We start from the raw sequence: 19,375 nt of genomic DNA, 5'->3' as shown, positions 1-19,375 counted from the left end.
AGTGCTAGATCGCCTGTTTTTTAACAAACAAATGAAACGAATGCTGTTAACAGGAGATGTTTTATTTCTATTGGTACATCTGTGCCGCGAGATGTTTCAAAAGTGGTGGGGACAAAATCGATCCTGGCAAAAAAGTGGTGGGGACATGTCCCACCCGTCCCCCCCATAAATGACGCCTATGATTAATTGTAATGTGTGATTACAACCCCTTCACACACCAGCAATAAAAAATGATTCATTTTAGAAGAAAAGTTACATATAGCTCCTTTAATCAATGGGAAGCACTGAAATCTATTTATGGTGGTCAGTGGGAGGCCATCACAAATAAATCAATATAATGGGAAAAATGTAAAACATTAATTTACACTAATAGTTAATACTATATGTTATAATGGAATTAATACATATGATTAAGAACAATTAATATATTACTTAATATATTAAACATATAGTAGCTTTATTACTTGCGGTTGCAGTAATCATTAATACATTTTTTAGTTCTTCATAAGTCATAGATTGTGATTATTGTTGCGTTAGGATGGTTATTTGTCTGCTTCATTCTAAAAAAAAAAAAAAAAAAGCCAGGTGAGACAGTTGTGATAACATGCAACTATTCTCTCCAACTCCTTACTCCCCACTAGTGGGCAGTATATTTAATAATATAATTTATTTCTGTGATGAAGAGTTTAATTTTCATCTGCCATTACTCCAGTCTTCAGTGTCACATGATTCTGAAATGATTCTGAAATGCTATACACTCACCTAAAGGATTATTATGAACACCTTACTAATAATGTATTTGACCCCCTTTCACCTTCAGAAAATTCCATGTGCCGTTGATTCATCAAGGTGCTGAAAGCATTCTTTAGCAATGTTGGCCCATATTGATAGGATAGCATCTTGCAGTTGATGGAGATTTGTGGGATGCACATCCTGGGCACGAAGCTCCCGTTTCACCACATCCCAAAGATGCTCTGGGTTGAGATCTGGTGACTGTGGCAGCCATTTTAGTACAGTCAACTCATTGTCATGTTCAAGAAACCAATTTGTAATTATTCAAGCTTTGTGACATGGCGCATTATCCTGCTGGAAGTAGCCATCAGAGGATGGTGGCCATAAAGGGATGGACATCCCAAGAAAACATCCCCCACACCATTACACCACCACCACCAGCCTGCACAGTGGTAACAAGGCATGATGGGTCCATGTTCTCATTCTGACTCTACCATCTGAATGTCTCAACAGAAATCGAGACTCAACAGACCAGGCAACATTTTTCCAGTCTTCTTGGTGAGTTCTTGCAAATTGTCGCCTCTTTTTCCTATTTGTAGTGGAGATGAGTGGTACCCGGTGGGGTCTTCTGCTGTTGTAGCCCATCCGCCTCAAGGTTGTGCGTGTTGTGGCTTCACAAATGCTTTGCTGCATACCTCGGTTGTAACGAGCAGTTACTTCAGTGAAAAATGCTAATTTTTTAGGTGAGTGTGTGTGTATTGTTAGCTCAGCCTGGAGCAGGGGCAGCAATCCCTCCAGATTCACACAAGTAGATTTCTAGATCTGGCGTGCCTCACCTACTTTCTTGGCCAATCACTGTGTGTTTTCTTTCCTCACCAGTCTTAGTGAGAAAACAAAGGCACGTCTGTCAGATGTGGGTTTTCTTCCCAATCCACCATCCACCTTCTCCTCTCCCAAATACAGTTCCTCAGCCCTTTTTGACGTGGATTCGCCTTCGACTCTGTCTTGCTCCACCTTCCCTTTGGCTCTGCCTTGGTCCTCAGTCCCATCAGCTCCGACTCAGTCCTTTGGCTCCCTGACTCCATCTTGGACACCGTGTCTCCGCCTCAGTCTCCACAGTCACCAATGTTGCATGGGTTCTTCTCCACAGCCAAATCTCCACCATGGCTCCTCGCTCCCTTGACTCAGCCGTCATCATCCAGGCTGGACTTGGGGTTCCCATCTGGCTACTACTACTCCTGGCTCGTCCCACCCTCCACTCCCCCTTGGACCCTTTTGCCTGCCCTTGATTGGTTACGTCCTTCTCCAGCTCCTCGTCCGCCAGCCCCCTCCCTACTCAGTTGGACTATTTACAGCATGAGGACACACCTTTCAGGAGGAGGACGAGGAGGAGTGGGTCCCAAATCTCCAGGTGAAAAAGTACTGCCCGACACTGCACCTTTATTTTGTCAAAGAAACACAGTAAATTCCCCAGTGTTAAATTTAACACCGCTCTGTGTTTATATGGGAACCACCAGCAGGGTGTTAAAAGTTAATGAGATAATTAAGTGATTAATTGAGTGATGATGGAGCATTTAAGACACCTGATGATAACTAGCATAATCACTGAAGAAAAGAGAAACACAAGAACTACAACTGACTTCCAGAGGTCAAATCAACTGATAAAAGACATTATATCTGTGAAGATCTCAGCAGAGGAGGATTGAACAACTCCACAAACACCATTACCAGCTTCATTTATTACAGACTAGTTACTGAGAATTAATAGAGGTGGAGATGGTGATGTTTTAGTGGAAATAATAGTTTTTTTCCAATAAAATCACCATTATGCTGGTCAGTGTTTGCTTTAATTGGGCAGGTTGACTCATTTGTCACAAAGGATGCCAGAAACAAAGATGGTTAGTGATGTAGTTTTAACCATCATGAAGTTGAATGATTCATTAATAAGAAAAAATGGTATTTTGTTATTAATCGATTATTTTTTTAGCAATGATGATTTTTTGCAACAAAACAGACTGAATTATGATTTATTTTTTAATAAAGTATTAAAGACACACAGACATCAAGAATTAGCATGTGGATCTCAACAATGGTGACATGCTTCATGCAGCAATGCATGCTGGGAACCACCAAATTATAAAACTAATGTCTCCCAGCATGCACTGCAGCATGAAGCATGTCACCATTGTTGTGATTAATAAGCTGATTATTGATGTTTGTGTATGTCTAGAGTTTATTTTCTCTCAATGAATTTAGAAATGTATATCCATAAAGTTAAATCTTTGGCAAAAAAGTATTGATGGTGTAAATGTATTAATAACAAAGTAATCTCTTTTGGTCAGTGATGACATTTGTCAAACATTTTAAAATATGATGGTGAAAAATATCCCCTGATCATCTTTGATTATGGTTTCCTTTGCAACAAAATATGTGTTTTGGTAAACACTGTTACAAAGACAACAGCGAAAATACATAATACATAAATTGTCAAACCACCTAACTAGAGGAAACACTGATCACCATAATGGTGACCAACTATTTTCAATAAAACTTCAACATCTAAAAATGTGTTCATTCTCAAAAAGAACATCTGTAGATGAACTACAGAAATAAGGTCCGACTGGGTTTAGAGTGATTTCATGTATTTCCAGTTGATTTAATCTAAGGCTGTGTCTGGAAGTCAGTTGTAGTTCTTGTGTTTCTCTTTTCTTCAGTGATTCTGCTTGTTATCATCAGGTGTTTTCATATTATATATATGAGAATTTTTTTTTAACTGTCAGGTGGTTGGTTTTGACGTTGGCTGTCATGTGGCCATTATAATATTTTAATGGAAAATTCAACGTGTACCACTGTCCGAGCCAGGGCCCACATGGCTGGGTGTAGTTGAGGTCAAGAAAAATCTTCATGACACAGCTAAAATGGTGCCATGAGAGCAAAATGTCCAAGAATCAAATCAAAACAGCATTATAACAGTGAAAAGGTCCATTGTAAATCACCAACCCTTGTTTTCCTTTTATTTACATAAGTGAGATGTTAAAATCTGTTTTCTCTTGTGAAACTGGATATTTTACTCTAGTTGTCCATTTGTACACACTTTTGTTCTTTATTGGAGCATTTGAATACTGGTTCTCAACTCCCTGTCAAACAATACAACCCTTTATTTATTTATTTTTTCTTATAAAGGATAGGACACCAAAGATATTCCTGAAATTATGTAAATAATGTTTGACGAAAACAGCCACAGTTTTGTATATGTGAGGTCTGTGTGTTATTCTAGACTGAATGCAAATGCGTGTTCCTCAGAAGCCGTGGTGATCAGTTTACAGTTCAGCTGTTTCTCTTTAGACTACAGTTACTAACAAAAATAGCTGTAAACCTTTAGGAGCACTATTAAGAGATGAATGGACTTGAAATCAGCTTCTCGCTGAAGTGAATCAGATATTCCAGTGTTAAAGGGATGCTCCACCCGAAAAATTAAATTCTGTCATTACTCTCCCTCAAGTTGTTGCAAACATGTGTGAGTTTCTTTCTTCTGCTGAACACAAAGGAAGATATTTAGAAGAACAATTGTATGAGTATGATGTACATTAGCAGTAGTTTAGCAACATTTCACTGGGGGAAGTGTAGCAATGTATGAAGCAGCACTCACAGAAATAACTCCCAAAACAAGCAGCTTTCTGGTAATTTATCAGCACAGCGAAATCATGCGATTTTACCCTCATGTGAATCTGTGTAGATTCCTATTGGACTACTGGAATGACTGGATTTATTTATTTATTTTTTATTGTTTGCACAAAATTCAATACAGGTCCTATTCTTACTTTGACAGTCTGGCATTTAGAGGGAAATGTCAGAGGCAGTTGTTTAATCTGTTACTATTCTTCCATTTCCTTCCTGTGACGGAATGTTCAAATGATCCAAAACTATTCAAATATTCAAATGTAAACAAAAACAGAATTATTTTAATCTGCTACATATATTATATTAAATCAATCTATATTTCACAGATTAAAATATGCAATTTACAAAAATCTCAGCTAATTAATCACTAATCATTCAAAAATAAATAGACAGAAATTCTGGTATCAAAGTCTAAACATATTTACTGTCAGTAAATTCTCCACTATTTGAATCCATTTTTTGTTGCCTTTATAGTTATTACTGGATCTATTAATCGGAGTTTGAGGGATGGGTGAGACTTGAAATGATTAATTGACAAAGTTAAGAAGAAAATGTTGGGAAGTTGAAAAAAAAAAAAAACACCTAATGAATAATTACCAGCAGCTGCCATCGTTACAGCAACATCACAGTCCATTTGGAGTCATTCGGCTAAAACTGATAAAAACTCTATTATTGAATTTCACATAAGATGCTAGAAGGTCACTAGACATGAGAGCTGTATTGTTATGTAAATATTTTATTCAAATTTGATTATGAGATAACAGTGGACTTATGGGAATGATGGACAGATAACTTCTCTATAAACATCTCAACACACACTATCTTGTTCAGTCAGTCGCGTGAGAGAATCACTGTTTGTCAGATTATATCAGGTAAGATCTTCTTTCTGCTCATAATGATCCTCATCAGTCTTTGTACATCAAACATGATGTGTGATCATGGACTGAGGGGTGATTTGGAGTAATTCTATTCATGTTCTGATTTTTAGAAATGTGGTTGAACTGGAAAAAAAATGGTTGAAACTGCATATGTATACTAATACTCAATTTATAGTGTGTGATTTTAATATTGATATACTTGTATTAAATACACTCTGATTACTCTTAAACAGTGAAAACAATAAATAGCACAAATATCATTAAGTATGTTTAAAAATTTCATTATTTGTGCTTCAAAATGTCTGTTACATTCAATGTGTTACTTGCAGATTCTTTGTTATTAATCGTGAACTTTATTAGCAATTTATGAGTAAAACTGTTTCTACAGTTTTTTTTTCCAGTGCACATGTAGATCTTATATATATATATATATATATATATATATATATATATATATATATATATATATATATATATATATACATACAGTATATATATATATATATATATATATATATATAGTTTTTGACTCACAGTTTGTGATATGATTACTGTACATGATTGTATGATATAATTTCTGTGATTAGTTTTGGTTTACTCCTCTGAAAATGTTTATTCAGTATTCAGATGCTCAACTTAATTTATTAATTTAATTGCTTAACAATTTTAAACATTTATAGTTTTAAATGAATGAAAAGTTTCTATTAAGTTATCTATTTCAATATGTAAATTGATAAATTCATTGGAAGGGGACACAAACAGAAGTCATGCATCAATGCCAACTCTCATTTGTTTTTTTCCTCTGAACCGAAAAGAAAACTCGTCTTCCTGGCTTTTGAATAAAGGGAAATATCGGACTTCCAAAACTATCAATGGATTCCTCTCTTCATAAAGGTGATTTTTTTTCTTGTCATAATTAGCAAAGACTAGTTAATTCTGGCCCAAAATCCTTTATGAACTATACGGTCAGATGATGAATGTAGTTTCAGTAGGCTACAGTCCAACACATTTTCAAATGTTTTCTTCTTATTTATTTGTTTTTTATTTCATGACAGATTTCAAAAGAGGACTAACTATTAACTTCGTCATGCTGTGTAAGTATGAACTTTTTTTTTGTTTTTGGCTTCACATAATGAATATACCAGTTCAGGAAACTTGTCCTAGACCGAGAGCGATCCCAATCCAATCAGCATAACCAGTTAAATGCTGAAAGAACAAGACTGGCAGGACTCATGAGCTCCAAGAGCCATTAAGAGTTTCAGTAATCTGACCAATATATAAAATAAGACTGGATCATTTCACAGCTGAAACTCTGATACAATCATCATTTAGGCTATATATACCTCAAATGCTAAATTCAGTCTACTAAACTTTCTCATACTATTTTACTGGAACCTAATTAAACATTTAATACATTTCTAACACTACATTTCTCCCTTTGTTCTAATAACTCTCACAAAATACAAATTTAGAGACTTAAGTTCATTATTGTATCAGTGGCATAGGCAGAAATTGTGTTTTGGGTGGGCCAGTGAAAATGTGAGTGGGCCTATAGGTTTTCAAAGAAAAAAAAAATATTTCAATAATAATTAACCTTAGAGAGTAGAAACATTAATAGACAAACTGCAACACCTTTATATTCGGCAAATCGCCATGTTCAACCAACAGAGCTCAATAAAGGCTGGAAAAACCAGTGTAGACAATAACTTGTCTGTTTTATTCAGGCTAGTCAGCAGTGCAAAGACAGTTCACCCGAAAATAAAGTAAGCTAAAATAGTAATATCGCCGTTAGATCGGCGGGTAAACCCACGTCAGGCTGAGAGAGAGAGAGAGAGAGAGAGAGAGAGAGAGAGAGAGAGAGAGAGAGAGAGGCAGTAGCGTGTCTTCTTCCTCAACTCTCGCTTTTTCCAAATAGCACAATAGAGTGCTGAAGTTACGACGTCACTCTGTAGGCCAAAACGCGGAAGTGAGTTAGCATTTTAGCACTACCGGTTCCCTCGCTCTAAAGTCTATGGGATTTTTGAATGGGTTTTTGCTAAATCGCCTGAAATAAGGTCTGTGGTGAACAAACCCTCTAAATATTTTCACGTTTTGATCTACGACAGAACACACAGTTATAACCTGCTTGTGGTTTTTTAAACTTTATTGTGTCTGATTGTGTTTTTTAAAATCTTTATATAGGCTTCAAAATGTATAAATTTTGGATTAACTTGTAAAGATTATCTTGCTAGACAAAACGTGTAAGGGTCACAACTCTTTGTTGAACACAGATCTTATTTTTTGCGATTTTCCAAAAGTCTATGGGGGAAATGTATTGCTTTTCGACTGAGGGAACCCATGCGCCGCTAGCTTCCGAGTTGTCCTACAAAGTGACGTCATCACTTCGGCACTCTATAAAGAATATTGTTTAGCCATTATTGTGGCGCCGGTGCCGCTGAGAGTTTTCCTTTCGGAACCCCCAGTAACCATAGCAACCAATAACATTCTAGAGGTTTCTATAGACCCTTTTACAGTTGGTAAACATGGTGACGTTTTTTTTGTGGGCGGAGCTTAGGTGGAGGCAGAAAGATCCATCTGGCCGCTTCACTAACGCTAGTTAGCAAGGATTGTTAGCTTGTTTTTTAACAATGACTGGAGAAAATCCGATATGATCTTAATGTGTAAGGTCACTCAGTGTCCAGGACCGCGATTGTTATTTCCAAAAGTTATTTTTAACGGACAGAACCAGATTGGCCGACCCGTAGCCGCCTACACGCTCACTCAATGCATGGACGATCTCACAGGATTAACGTTACGTTACCTCGGGTGAGTGGCCTGACTTCTACACCTACCTTATAGAGAAACACATCGTAAAGAGAAACTGAGGGCATATAAATCTTTAGATGCCTATAACTATGTGCTGAATGGTCCTGTACAAGACTTGTGTGTACGATCCGCAGTTCTGCCGAGTCAGCGCCGAGACGACGACAATGTAAAGAGTGTCATTACGGTGCGATTTTAATCATGTGAATATTTTCTAAAAATAAAAGTTCCAGATACAGCATATTCATTTTTCATTGATTCTTGCACCAAACAACACAACAAAATGACATTTAATAATAATAACAATTATTAAAGCTCCTTATTATGTAGCCGAATCTCTGCTGTTTTGCATTGGCCGTCTGCAGTTTTCACTTTGTTTTGCCTCCAGCTAGCGCCGTGACGTAACTGTGACGTCGGCGCAAAAGGGGTCTATAACTTGCTTCGACAGTTCCATTTTATTCTGGAATTGAATTAAAAGTACACAAAAGTCGACAATAAATCAGGTACATATTAATATATTTTCTTAAATACATTTAAATAATAATTATAAACTAAAAAGTATTTTTTATCAAACTTGCCTGGGCGGGCCAGTGAGTAATGTGGGCGGGCTCAATACTGGCTACGCCCCTGTATTGTCTCCTGTGGTGGTTCCAGGCCAAACGCATGTGCAAGTAACTTAGTGGGCGGATCTCGGCGCTGTTGCTATTTAATCGGCCGGATAAATGACTCTAGCGCTCTACGCAAATCTTAAAGGGTTTGGTCTGAAGTTGCGTCATTATTCATAGGTGTGGTTTGGGCGTAACGGGAAACAAACCAATAAGAGCTTCATATCACATTCCCTTTAAGAGCATGATAAACGAGGTGCGCTTGTACCATTGCGCAATATTATTATAACGGCACATTTACCAGGAGCGCTTCAGCATCGGTTCACAGCCAAGGAGATCGATGTTCTCGTCAGGCCGTAAAAGAAGAAAAGTGACATTAGGGATGGGGCAAACCAGCCCAAATTAGCTTCGGTTAAACATGCAAATAATAATTTGGGTTAATGTGTAAGCTTTATGCCTATTTTTCCCTATTTTTCTAAAATCAACACTGAAGCAGTGTTGAAGTTAATGAGATAATTAAGTGATTAATTAAGTGATGATGTTAATAGGAAGAATCACTGAAGGAAAGAGAAACAACAAGAAAAGAAAAAAGAGAAACACAAGAACTACTGACTTCACATTATAGCACTTATAGACAGTGTTTTATGGATTTTTTTTTCATTTCAAGTCACCATTATGACGGTCAGCATTTGCTTTAGTTAAAGGGTTAGTTCACCCAAAAATGAAAATTAAGTCATTAATTACTCACCCCCATGCTGTACCAACCCCGTAAGACCTTCGTTCGTCTTCGGAACACAAATGAAGATATTTTTGATTAAATTTGAGAGCTGTATAACTACCACATTGGCTCCTAAAGGACTGCCTCTTGACGGCCCAGAAAGTCAATGCGCGAGAACTGAACTGAAGTAGTGTAAGCTGGTGTGAGCAGATCGCAAATCTCGCGCATGCGTCGTGGAAATCTAAGGAAGTCTCGTTCTGGCCTACAAGGAAGAAAAGAAATAGTCGAATAAACTCGTTATTTTTGTTTGTTTTTTCGCACAAAAAGTATTCGCGTTGCTTGATAAACATATAGTTGAGCCACGGTAGTCACTTGGGATATTTAAACATTTTCTTCATTGACTTTCTGGGCCGTCAAGAGGCAGTCCCTTAGGAGCCAATGTGGTAGTTATACAGCTCTCAAATTTAATCAAAAATATCTTCATTTGTGTTCCGAAGACGAACGAAGGTCTTACGGGGTTAATACAGCATGGGGGTGAGTAATTAATGACTTCATTTTCATTTTTGGGTGAACTAACCCTTTAACATAACCCAGTCATGTGGAACCTGTTGACATAAAGTTAAGTAAAAAATGTTTGAGTGAAGTCAGTTTTTATTCTTGTGTTTCTGCTCGTCTCTTTTTCTATTCTCTTCTTTCCTTCAGTGATTCTGTTTAACAGGCTTATTAAAGTGGAGATGATTTAATATACACAGATGTTGTGGCTCAGATAAAGTCCAGTTCTGGTTTATTTCATTGCTCTTGGCTGACATGTGGCATTGCTATGGTCAGCTTGTGGCCCAGATCATCTTTCCACATGTGCCAGATGTTGGCCGGATCTGGGACATCAAAATGTCGCTTTCTGTGTACAACATGATAGAGAAACCACTCAAAACATCAACCACTTCTTTCATTTCATTCTGCTCTCCACATTAAGATGATGTTTGACTTCAGAAGATTTGGAATATGATCCACAAATTATACTTCATGTAGATACTGTAGTGCTGCAATGTGTTTTATTTTATTTTATTTTTTTATTTTTTTGTTGTTAGTTTGAACAGAAAAGGCTTAAGAGTTTCATTATTTTAAAACGATGAATGAGGATTATAATAATTTCTAGGATGGACAATACTTTATTCTGTGAAATTCATGATGACAGAACTCTATTTTTTAGGCAAAACTGTTACTTTAAGTAAAAGCTTATATTAACATTATGTTTATTTGATTGATATTTCATTGTGTTCTATGTAACATGTTGATTCATTTGTATTCATAATTATTTTTTAGATGTCTTAAGTCTGTACTTGGCCTCTTCAACTGTAACACCGGTGACGACTGCAGGTAATGTACACTAGAAAAAAAAAAAGTTTTGTCAGTTCAACTTAGTTCAACACACACACACACACACACACACAGGCACACACATCTTTGTGGGGACTCTCTATACGCGTAATGGTTTTTATACTGCCCCTCGTTGTGTTTATGCTTCTTTTTAAAATTATATTAAATAAACATAACTATATATAAAATTACATCTAAACATATGAAAGTTTCGTTTCAAAGACGGGAGGACAGTAAATTTGGAAGACTGCCATAATCCCGTTTTCCTCTGTTCTCCTCCGCTTTAATCTCCACAACCGGAAACTGACGAGCATCCTTGCGTCAAATGCAGAACTTATGCATGCATATAGCCCATTGAATATGTTTTGCGTTGAGGTGAAACTTAAGGGTCGATGTGATATGCGAATTCCTTGTTGCATAGCTTGCACACAAACATGCTCTTAATGACGCTTTCATCCGTTCGTTTTTATGACAAAATTTCCCATCCACGGGACCAACCAAAGCGGTCTCGTCAGCTTCTTCGTTCATGTTCACTGTGGTTTGTTGTTTAGTTGTCTGAAGCATAGATAGACTAAAAAAAGTCATGAACGCTAGGTGGTGCTCCAGTATAATCGGTCCGCCGAAACTAATCCAGTGAGAAATGTTCCGCGGCGCAAAAATAAGTGCGATTAAAATGTGTTAATTTTTTTGTGTAATTAAATAATGCGTTAAAGTCTGTAATTAATTCATCTTAATTAACGCGTTAAAGTCCCGGCTCTAGTGCTCATTAATGTATATTTACTTCGTTAAAGTAATAAAGTATTCCCGTGAGTGTATAATATACCATTGAAAATACATACCCGTTAATTCAAGCTTCGCCTTCCGCGTTTACGTTTGAGTTAACACTCGAAGTCGAACTGGAAGCCATGTTAATCTTGGACTACATTGGCCACCGTAGGAGTTAGGGTTAGGGTTAACCCTAACGAAATCGTAATTGAGAGTAACAGAAACTAATGCTGTATCTGAAATCACCCATTACTCACTATATAGTGGACTATATAGTGAGCTTGCCATTTTGTAGTGCTGTCCGAATGTATAGTGATGATTATTATACCCTACATAGTCCACTCAATGTATCCCAGAATGCATTTTGAAAAGTAGTGTACAACCGATGGTCACTAACCTAAGCCCTACATACCATCATGCATTGCGCGGATCGTAAAAATAAGTTATCAACCACAGATAACAATTATTTTATCGACGGGCAGAGTTTGCAGAGAAATGTAAGATTTTCCCATCCTCATCGACCTCATAAAACCCTTTTAAATTATCTTATGACGCCTCCTCGCTGCTTTGTCGATGGCGGCCGCGTTACGACACTGGTGGCTGGTGTTGCCAGATTGGGTGTTTTTTCGTTTCATTTACATGTGTTTTAGCCGGGTTTTCGCCTGGAATGTTCTATATAAATCTGGCATCCTATTGAACGAAGTTAAACTGAGAGAGCGTGCGTTCACAGCGGTTCACAGACACTAGAATGATCGAGTTCACTGTAACGTTCATCAGGCAGTAATACAGTAGGCTACGTTCAGTTCACGTTCGCCCAAAATATGAATGAGTTCATGAACTATCGATCATTGAACGCGTTCAGACACAACATACAAGCTCAAAATGATTATTCTCACATTGTTTTAGAGCAGCGGTATCCAACACGCCGCTCGCAAGCTAACAGTAGCTGTGGCCTGATTTGGTGGTGGTAGCTCGCCTTGGGCCTGTTCACATATCACGCTCACATATTATGCACGCTCAAGTACGTTTCAAATGTAGGCACGCATCAAACGCGCTCATAATTGAAGCGACAAGCTAATTTTTTCCAGGCGCATTATATGTTTGTACTTTGTGGTTGTCTATGAAAACTATTGAAAACAAACTCACCGTAAGCTGTCACGAGACTATCTATGGTAGAAAAAAAAAGGGATTAAAAAAAAAAACACGGCAAACGCAACGTGCAAGTTTGAGACCTCTTCTATTCCCTTAAGGCCAATTTATACTTCTGCGTCGAGGGTACGCCGTAATGTGCGGCGTTGGCTACGCACGTAGGCGACGCCGTTATGAGCATTTATACTTCTGCGTTCAGGTCTTGTTGCTCTGCAGTACTGCTCCGAAACGCTAGTTGGCGGCGGAGAGTTTTAATGTTCCACTGTGTTTAGATTCCTCGCGGCTAGGTTACTACAAGCAATAGCGATTGAAAGAGAGTGGATCATGTTGGAGTTGGAGCTTATTGAGGTGGAAAAACAGTTCACTTTAGTGAAATTACTAAAACTGAAAGGCAGAAATGAGAGAAGACGTCGGAGGAGATGGTACGTGTGGAAATCATAGACAGTGATGGAAATGCGTGAGAAGGTACGTGCGGAAATGCGTAGGAGGAAATGCGATGCTACCAAGCCGACCAATCACCGATCTTGCGGTCCGCGTCGTCGCGACGTGTAGTTACATTTTTGAGGAGGTGCACGTCAGGCGACGGCGAAGGGTACGCGCAATGGGACGCGTCTGTGCGTATGCTACGCTGTACCTACTGCGCGCACCCTACGCAGAAGTATAAATTGGCCTTTACCCTGCCCCTATCCCTAAACCTACCCCTCACAGGAAACATTCTGCATTTTTACATTTTCAAAAAATCATTACTTAGTATGATTTATACGCTGTTTTCCTCATGGGGACCGCTGACTGATCCCCACAAGGTGATTTCAGGTTTTACTACTAGAGGGGACATTTGGTCGATCCACACAATGTAATATAAACATGAACACAGAGAATTAATTTTGAGCCAATAAAAATGAACGTAACTTTTCAAGAAACGAATGAAAATATAAATTGAAACTGAATAAAATATCTTTGAAACTGAAAAAGAATGAACCGCAAGCAATTTTTTTGACTTTGTTTTTAATACACTACATGTTTTGCTAACTATTCCTCATATTTCGTTTACTGATCTACACTTACAAATGCGCTTCCAGAGTTTTCATTTACGCTTCTGAAGTTTTCGTTTACACTCCCTGAGTTTGCGTTCGCTGTTCTGACACAAATCTCTCGTGGGGGCGGGGCTAGTAGCAGTGTATTCTCATTGGCTACTGAGTTTTTGATTGACAGCTTCTTGACCTGGAAGTGAAGACGTCAGAGTTGTGTTTACACTTGTGGATGTGAGCGTCTGTAAGCGCAGCTTTCTATTTAATTTTAGTAATATTAAGTTATGTTTGTTTTTTAATTTTATCTGTATTTACCTTCTGCTGCGATTACTTAGTCAACAGAAGCTTTTAGGTTCACAAGAGATCAGTCTATTCAGGTGTAATTGTACATCAAAGTAGGCCCACTGTATATGACTACTTAAAATATTTTGTCCAATGTTTTAGGAGAATATTTGTTTATTCTTGATGATTCGTTTGCATGTTAGGCTCTGAATAGGTTGTGCTATTACAAGAGAATAGCCTACTAGTATACGTGTGTGATATATTCAGCAGTCAAGAAAGTTTCACTTCAACCAGGTAATCAAGGTTGGCAACCATGGCCATCAGATTTCTCATTGTTACCATATGCATTTACACCATCAAATGATCATGTATGATCACTTAAATAAGAGGAATTTAAACTATATGAAAATTACAATCGTGGGTTGCTGTCAGATGATACAGACCTCAAAGGGCATTTCATTACATATTTCACACAAAGAATATTTTTGTTGGTATTTTTTTAATCATGCTGATCATTTTATTTATTTCACTTTGTTAATATTATTTTCTAACATTTAAAATGGTAAATATATTTGAACAATCATCAACAGGTTCAATTATGACTTATAAAATCAGTTAAATGAATTTAAATAAAAAATCTAATAAATTTATTCATTCTTTATTGTCACTACAGCATATACACAAGTACCAAAGTGAAAGTCTTGGATGCAGTTATGACAGGAAAGACCAGAATCCACAAAACATTAACTGCGTACTATACATGTAATGCACAGTATTCTCATAATATAGATAATAAAATGTACAATCACAAAGATTTTTAATGAAATAATACATCTCTGTGAGTCCACATAACACAAGTGGATTGTACCCATGTATTGCAGTTGGTCGGAAATTATTTTTAATAGTTAAAACAGTTTACATTATTAGTATTTATTTTTTTATTCTATTGTTTCACTTCAGTATTGATTCATCCACTGAGGTCACATGGACATCACGGTCACTGTGTGTGGTTTTTAAAGCATCTTTAGGGCTTGCAGAGATGGATTACTTTCCTTAAAATCTTAATTCGTATTTATCTGTAGAAAGAAAGTAAAATGCATCTGGGACAGCATGAGGGTGAGCAAAATAAGTGAGAATTTTATTTTTGGATGAACTATTCCATTCATATGCTGTTGGTATGCTAATCCATGATCAGCAGAGACTAATAAGAATAAACTGCAACCTCTTGTGTACTGTGTTTGTTTTAATCTAGAGCTCCAAAGAAAATAAAATATTTGCTATTTTATAATATTAAAATAAAATACAACAGGTGTCTGAAGATAAGGATCCCAGTCATTCAAAGGTGATATGTCTGAACAAAGTAACATTATTGTCTGATGGAGACAGCTGATCTCTGGTATTATCACTCCATCCTCTGTGTCAGCATCAGAATTTTGTTTGTGGAAAAGTTGATCAAATCCCTGGAAAATGAGAAAGGAAATATATTATAATCTAACAATACAAACTGCTTTGAACTCCCACATGCAGTAACCATTTGCAGACTTAAAATAATTATTTCAAACAAATTATATAAATGTTTTAAGGGATTTTACAGTACCAAATGTTTACCTGACTCAAACACCATTTATCATCTGTAATACTATTGTATAACCAGTAGATGGCTCTATAGCCCAATAAACATTTATCCATGGCTGTGTAGCGTCTACTCCCTAGTTGCTGGATTTTTTCAGTCATAATTACTTGCATGTATTAGGTTTTGAATTTGGATATATATATATATATATATATATATATATATATATATATATAAATTATTAAAGACTATTAAAAATTCAACATTTTTCTCAAAAATGTTTTTTTTTTTTAACATAATTATTACTAAAATATGGATACAGAAAAAGCATTTTGTTGCCTTTTGCAGAATAAATATTGCGCCCAGAGTTATACTTCAAAACAAATGAGTGTTTACATATTATGAATGGAGACGTGGAAAATGGTCAAGTACTCTCTCTCTTCTTTTAAAAACTCTGCATCACAAATTAATCAGCAATTGGCTTTACATTGCCAAAGTTGAACTGGGCAGTGATTGACAGGGCTCTGGTCCAATGGCATCGGTCATTGTCTGAATGTCTGATACAGTACATTTTGTACTGTAGGCTACAGTACAGATACTGTACAGTACTCTAGCACAATGTTGTTTGGGGTGGCAGAGGGGAAATATGATCTAATTGAAGCAAATATGATCTAATCGAAGACTGTAACCGTATGTACTGCGGTCAAGTGGGCCGCGCGTGGAAAATACACGGTCAAGCCAGCCGCACATTTTTTTTATCATGCGCGTCAAATCCTGCACTTACGGTATGGGTGCTGAAAGACGCCAAAATTGATTTTAAAACTCCTTTGCCTGCTATTCCATCGTATTAGGACACAAATAATACAATTTCATGATTTTTTCCTAAAACATGACTTTTAATACTGTTTGTTTGTTGTTATTGTAATGTTTCTAGGCTATAGGCTACCAAGTATAATGTATTCATGTTCATATTATTAAACATTATCATACATTTTTATTGTTAGTATTTACGTTTTTTAGAGACTACTTTCTGCTATTTTCCATCTTATTTGGAGACAAAATATATATATATATATATATATATATATATATATATATTTTTTTTTTTTTAAAACATGACTTTTTTATTATTATTTTTTATTATTATTTTAATGTTTTTGGGCCTATATATGATTTACATTAATTTAAATTTTATTTTTTAAAGATTTAATTTATTCATGCTCGTGTTAATGTTAATTATCATACATCATTAGTTTTTTTTACATTTAATTGTTAATTTGAATGTTTATATATATATGTGTGTTACATATATATATATATATATATATATATATATAATTTGATTTTTTATTATACATTATTATTGCCTACTTTATTAATGTGAATGAAATTGAATAATAATATTAATTATCGATATATTTATTAAACATTTTTTTTTGTTGATTTTAATGTTTTGATACACTCATTATTATTATATGTAATGATGATTATTTACTTATTTTACTTTTTTTATGTTAATGTAAATGACAAATATGATATAACAGGCTTTTAGTGGCTTTTAATCATTCAATTATCATTGAATTTCTCTCTATATATATATGCGCTTCCATGTTCAAACGATATACACGTCCCATGTTCAAACACTCATAAAATTGTTCATTCATAGGTTTGCTCATTCTCTCAATTGATTTCTGTTAAGAGGGACCCTGGCTATTACTGTATGTATTATCAAGTCATTTTACTGTATATTTTCAACGTGATCTCATGAGAATACGTATGTATGTGTACGTAAAGTGTCGTTCTATCATACGTATATATAATTACGTTTTATATGCGCAGAAACGTATAATACTGACGTATTTACAATACTAAAACGTCAAATATTTACGTATTGACAGCACAAAAACGTAATTTATTTACGTATGAACAAATCCACCGACGTACACATTGTACGTATCACAATTTATGCATATTAATATCGTAGCATTATGTTTTGACTCTATTGCATCCCACTGTCTTATTAATGAAGTTTTCAGTCGCATTATTGATATAATACTCATAAATATTAACATTTTGCTCGTTTCGCCTGCATGGTGTTAAACAATACACTATAAAACCTTAAAAAATACATTCTTTAACGTTACTCGTTCAACCATTTTGTAATAGTTTATTTACCTTGAGACACATAAAGCGTTTTCTCCTATAAAACACAACAAAAATTCACAAAAGACATCAATTTTAATAGTTTGATGTAATCCAAATCTTTAGAATCCATAGTTGTTTGCAAGAAACAACTCCTAATTCAGCGATTTCAGCCTCTTATCCAGTCGTGATCTTCTCAGCAGCGACCGTAACGTTACAAGTCAAACCCCGCGCTGGTGATGAATTCAAATTCAAATATTGCGCCCATACGTCATCTTTTACGGCAGCGATATCAAACGTTCATTGGCTCTTCCCTGCTTCGTCACAGTTTGCGACATGAAGGACTGTAGACGGTTGGTTAGTTTAGTTCATTTGAATTTTGAAATGGAGAAGCGCGAACCAACCGAAGCCGGATTAACATTTTCATTAGTAATTTAATTTCTGCTCTGTACTTCATACAAAACTATTACAATACTGCCAGAGAGAAGACTGCGACTGCAATTCTTCATCATGTGAACGGCTTTTGGTATCGGTTTTGACATTTTCGCAATAAATAAATTATTGTGATTATACTTGTCTGTTAGTTATGTTTTTCTTCATAATTGTAGTTTTTTACGTAGTTTTAAGGAATTGTTATGGTAGGTTTAGGGGTAGAAGTAGGTGGCTCAAAATATATTTTAATGCTATATTGTTAATAAAACTGCCCTTTCCCAACACCTGTCTGTTACGTTTTATCCTTTTTTATATTAAGTATAAAATGGGTATGTTTAGGTTTGGGATTAGGGTTACGGGATCTTACATTTATCTATAAAATAGTAAAAAGGGAAATTATCCAGATATCTTTATGATATAGAATATACGTAAATAGTTTACGTTTTGTAGCTGTAAAAACGTAATAATGTTACGTTTAAATGTTGCAGATACGTCTATATTATACGTTTCAGCATCTATCCAAACGTACTAAAAAGTACGTTTTCTATCTTTGCAAAAACGTAAAATAGCTACGTATTAACAATGAGACCAGGCTGATATTTTTGGAGAAAAATGCAGGCAAACCCAGCCCAATCATCAAAGTGTGTTATTAAACGACGTCCCATGTTCAAACACTCATAAAAAGTGTTCCTTCATAGGTTTGCTCATTCTCTCAACTGATTCCTGTTCAAAGGGACCCTGGCTATTACTGTGTTTATTGTCAAGTCATTTTACTGTATAGTTTTGGAGAAAAGTGCAGGCAAACCCAGCCCAATCATCAAAGTGTGTTATAGCACTTAAACCAGGTCCCATGTTCAAACAATCATAAAAAGTGTTCCTTCATAGGTTTGCTCATTTTCTCAACTGATTCCTATTCAGAAGGACGCTGGCTATTACTGTGTTTTTTGTTAAGTCATTTTACTGTATAGTTTTGGAGAAAAGTGCAGGCAAACCCAGCCCAATCATCAAAGTGTGTTATAGCACTTAAACCAGGTCCCATGTTCAAACAATCATAAAAAGTGTTCCTTCATAGGTTTGCTCATTTTCTCAACTGATTCCTATTCAGAAGGACGCTGGCTATTACTGTGTTTTTTGTTAAGTCATTTTACTGTATAGTTTTGGAGAAAAGTGCAGGCAAACCCAGCCCAATCATCAAAGTGTGTTATAGCACT

The 19,375-nt window shown here is 36.0% G+C and overlaps 1 protein-coding gene across 1 annotated transcript in view; it reads left to right on the top strand.

Moving 5' to 3' along the window:
- Positions 1 to 6,086: 6,086 nt before the first annotated feature.
- Positions 6,087 to 19,375, top strand: part of LOC120487600 (uncharacterized) — a 55,768-nt gene continuing 42,479 nt past the window's right edge. Inside the window, exons 1-3 of the mRNA XM_089132801.1 lie at positions 6,087 to 6,185; positions 6,347 to 6,385; positions 10,740 to 10,793. Coding sequence (XP_088988927.1) covers positions 6,164 to 6,185; positions 6,347 to 6,385; positions 10,740 to 10,793 — 115 coding nt within the window. The 5' untranslated portion in view covers positions 6,087 to 6,163. The remainder of the gene's footprint in view (positions 6,186 to 6,346; positions 6,386 to 10,739; positions 10,794 to 19,375) is intronic.

This window comes from Pimephales promelas, chromosome 6, assembly GCF_988280905.1.
Source record: "Pimephales promelas chromosome 6, fPimPro1.hap1.1, whole genome shotgun sequence".
NCBI classification, from domain to species: Eukaryota; Metazoa; Chordata; class Actinopteri; order Cypriniformes; family Leuciscidae; genus Pimephales; species Pimephales promelas.
Note: the sequence above shows the minus strand (reverse complement) of the source record. Positions and strands in the feature narration are given on the sequence as shown.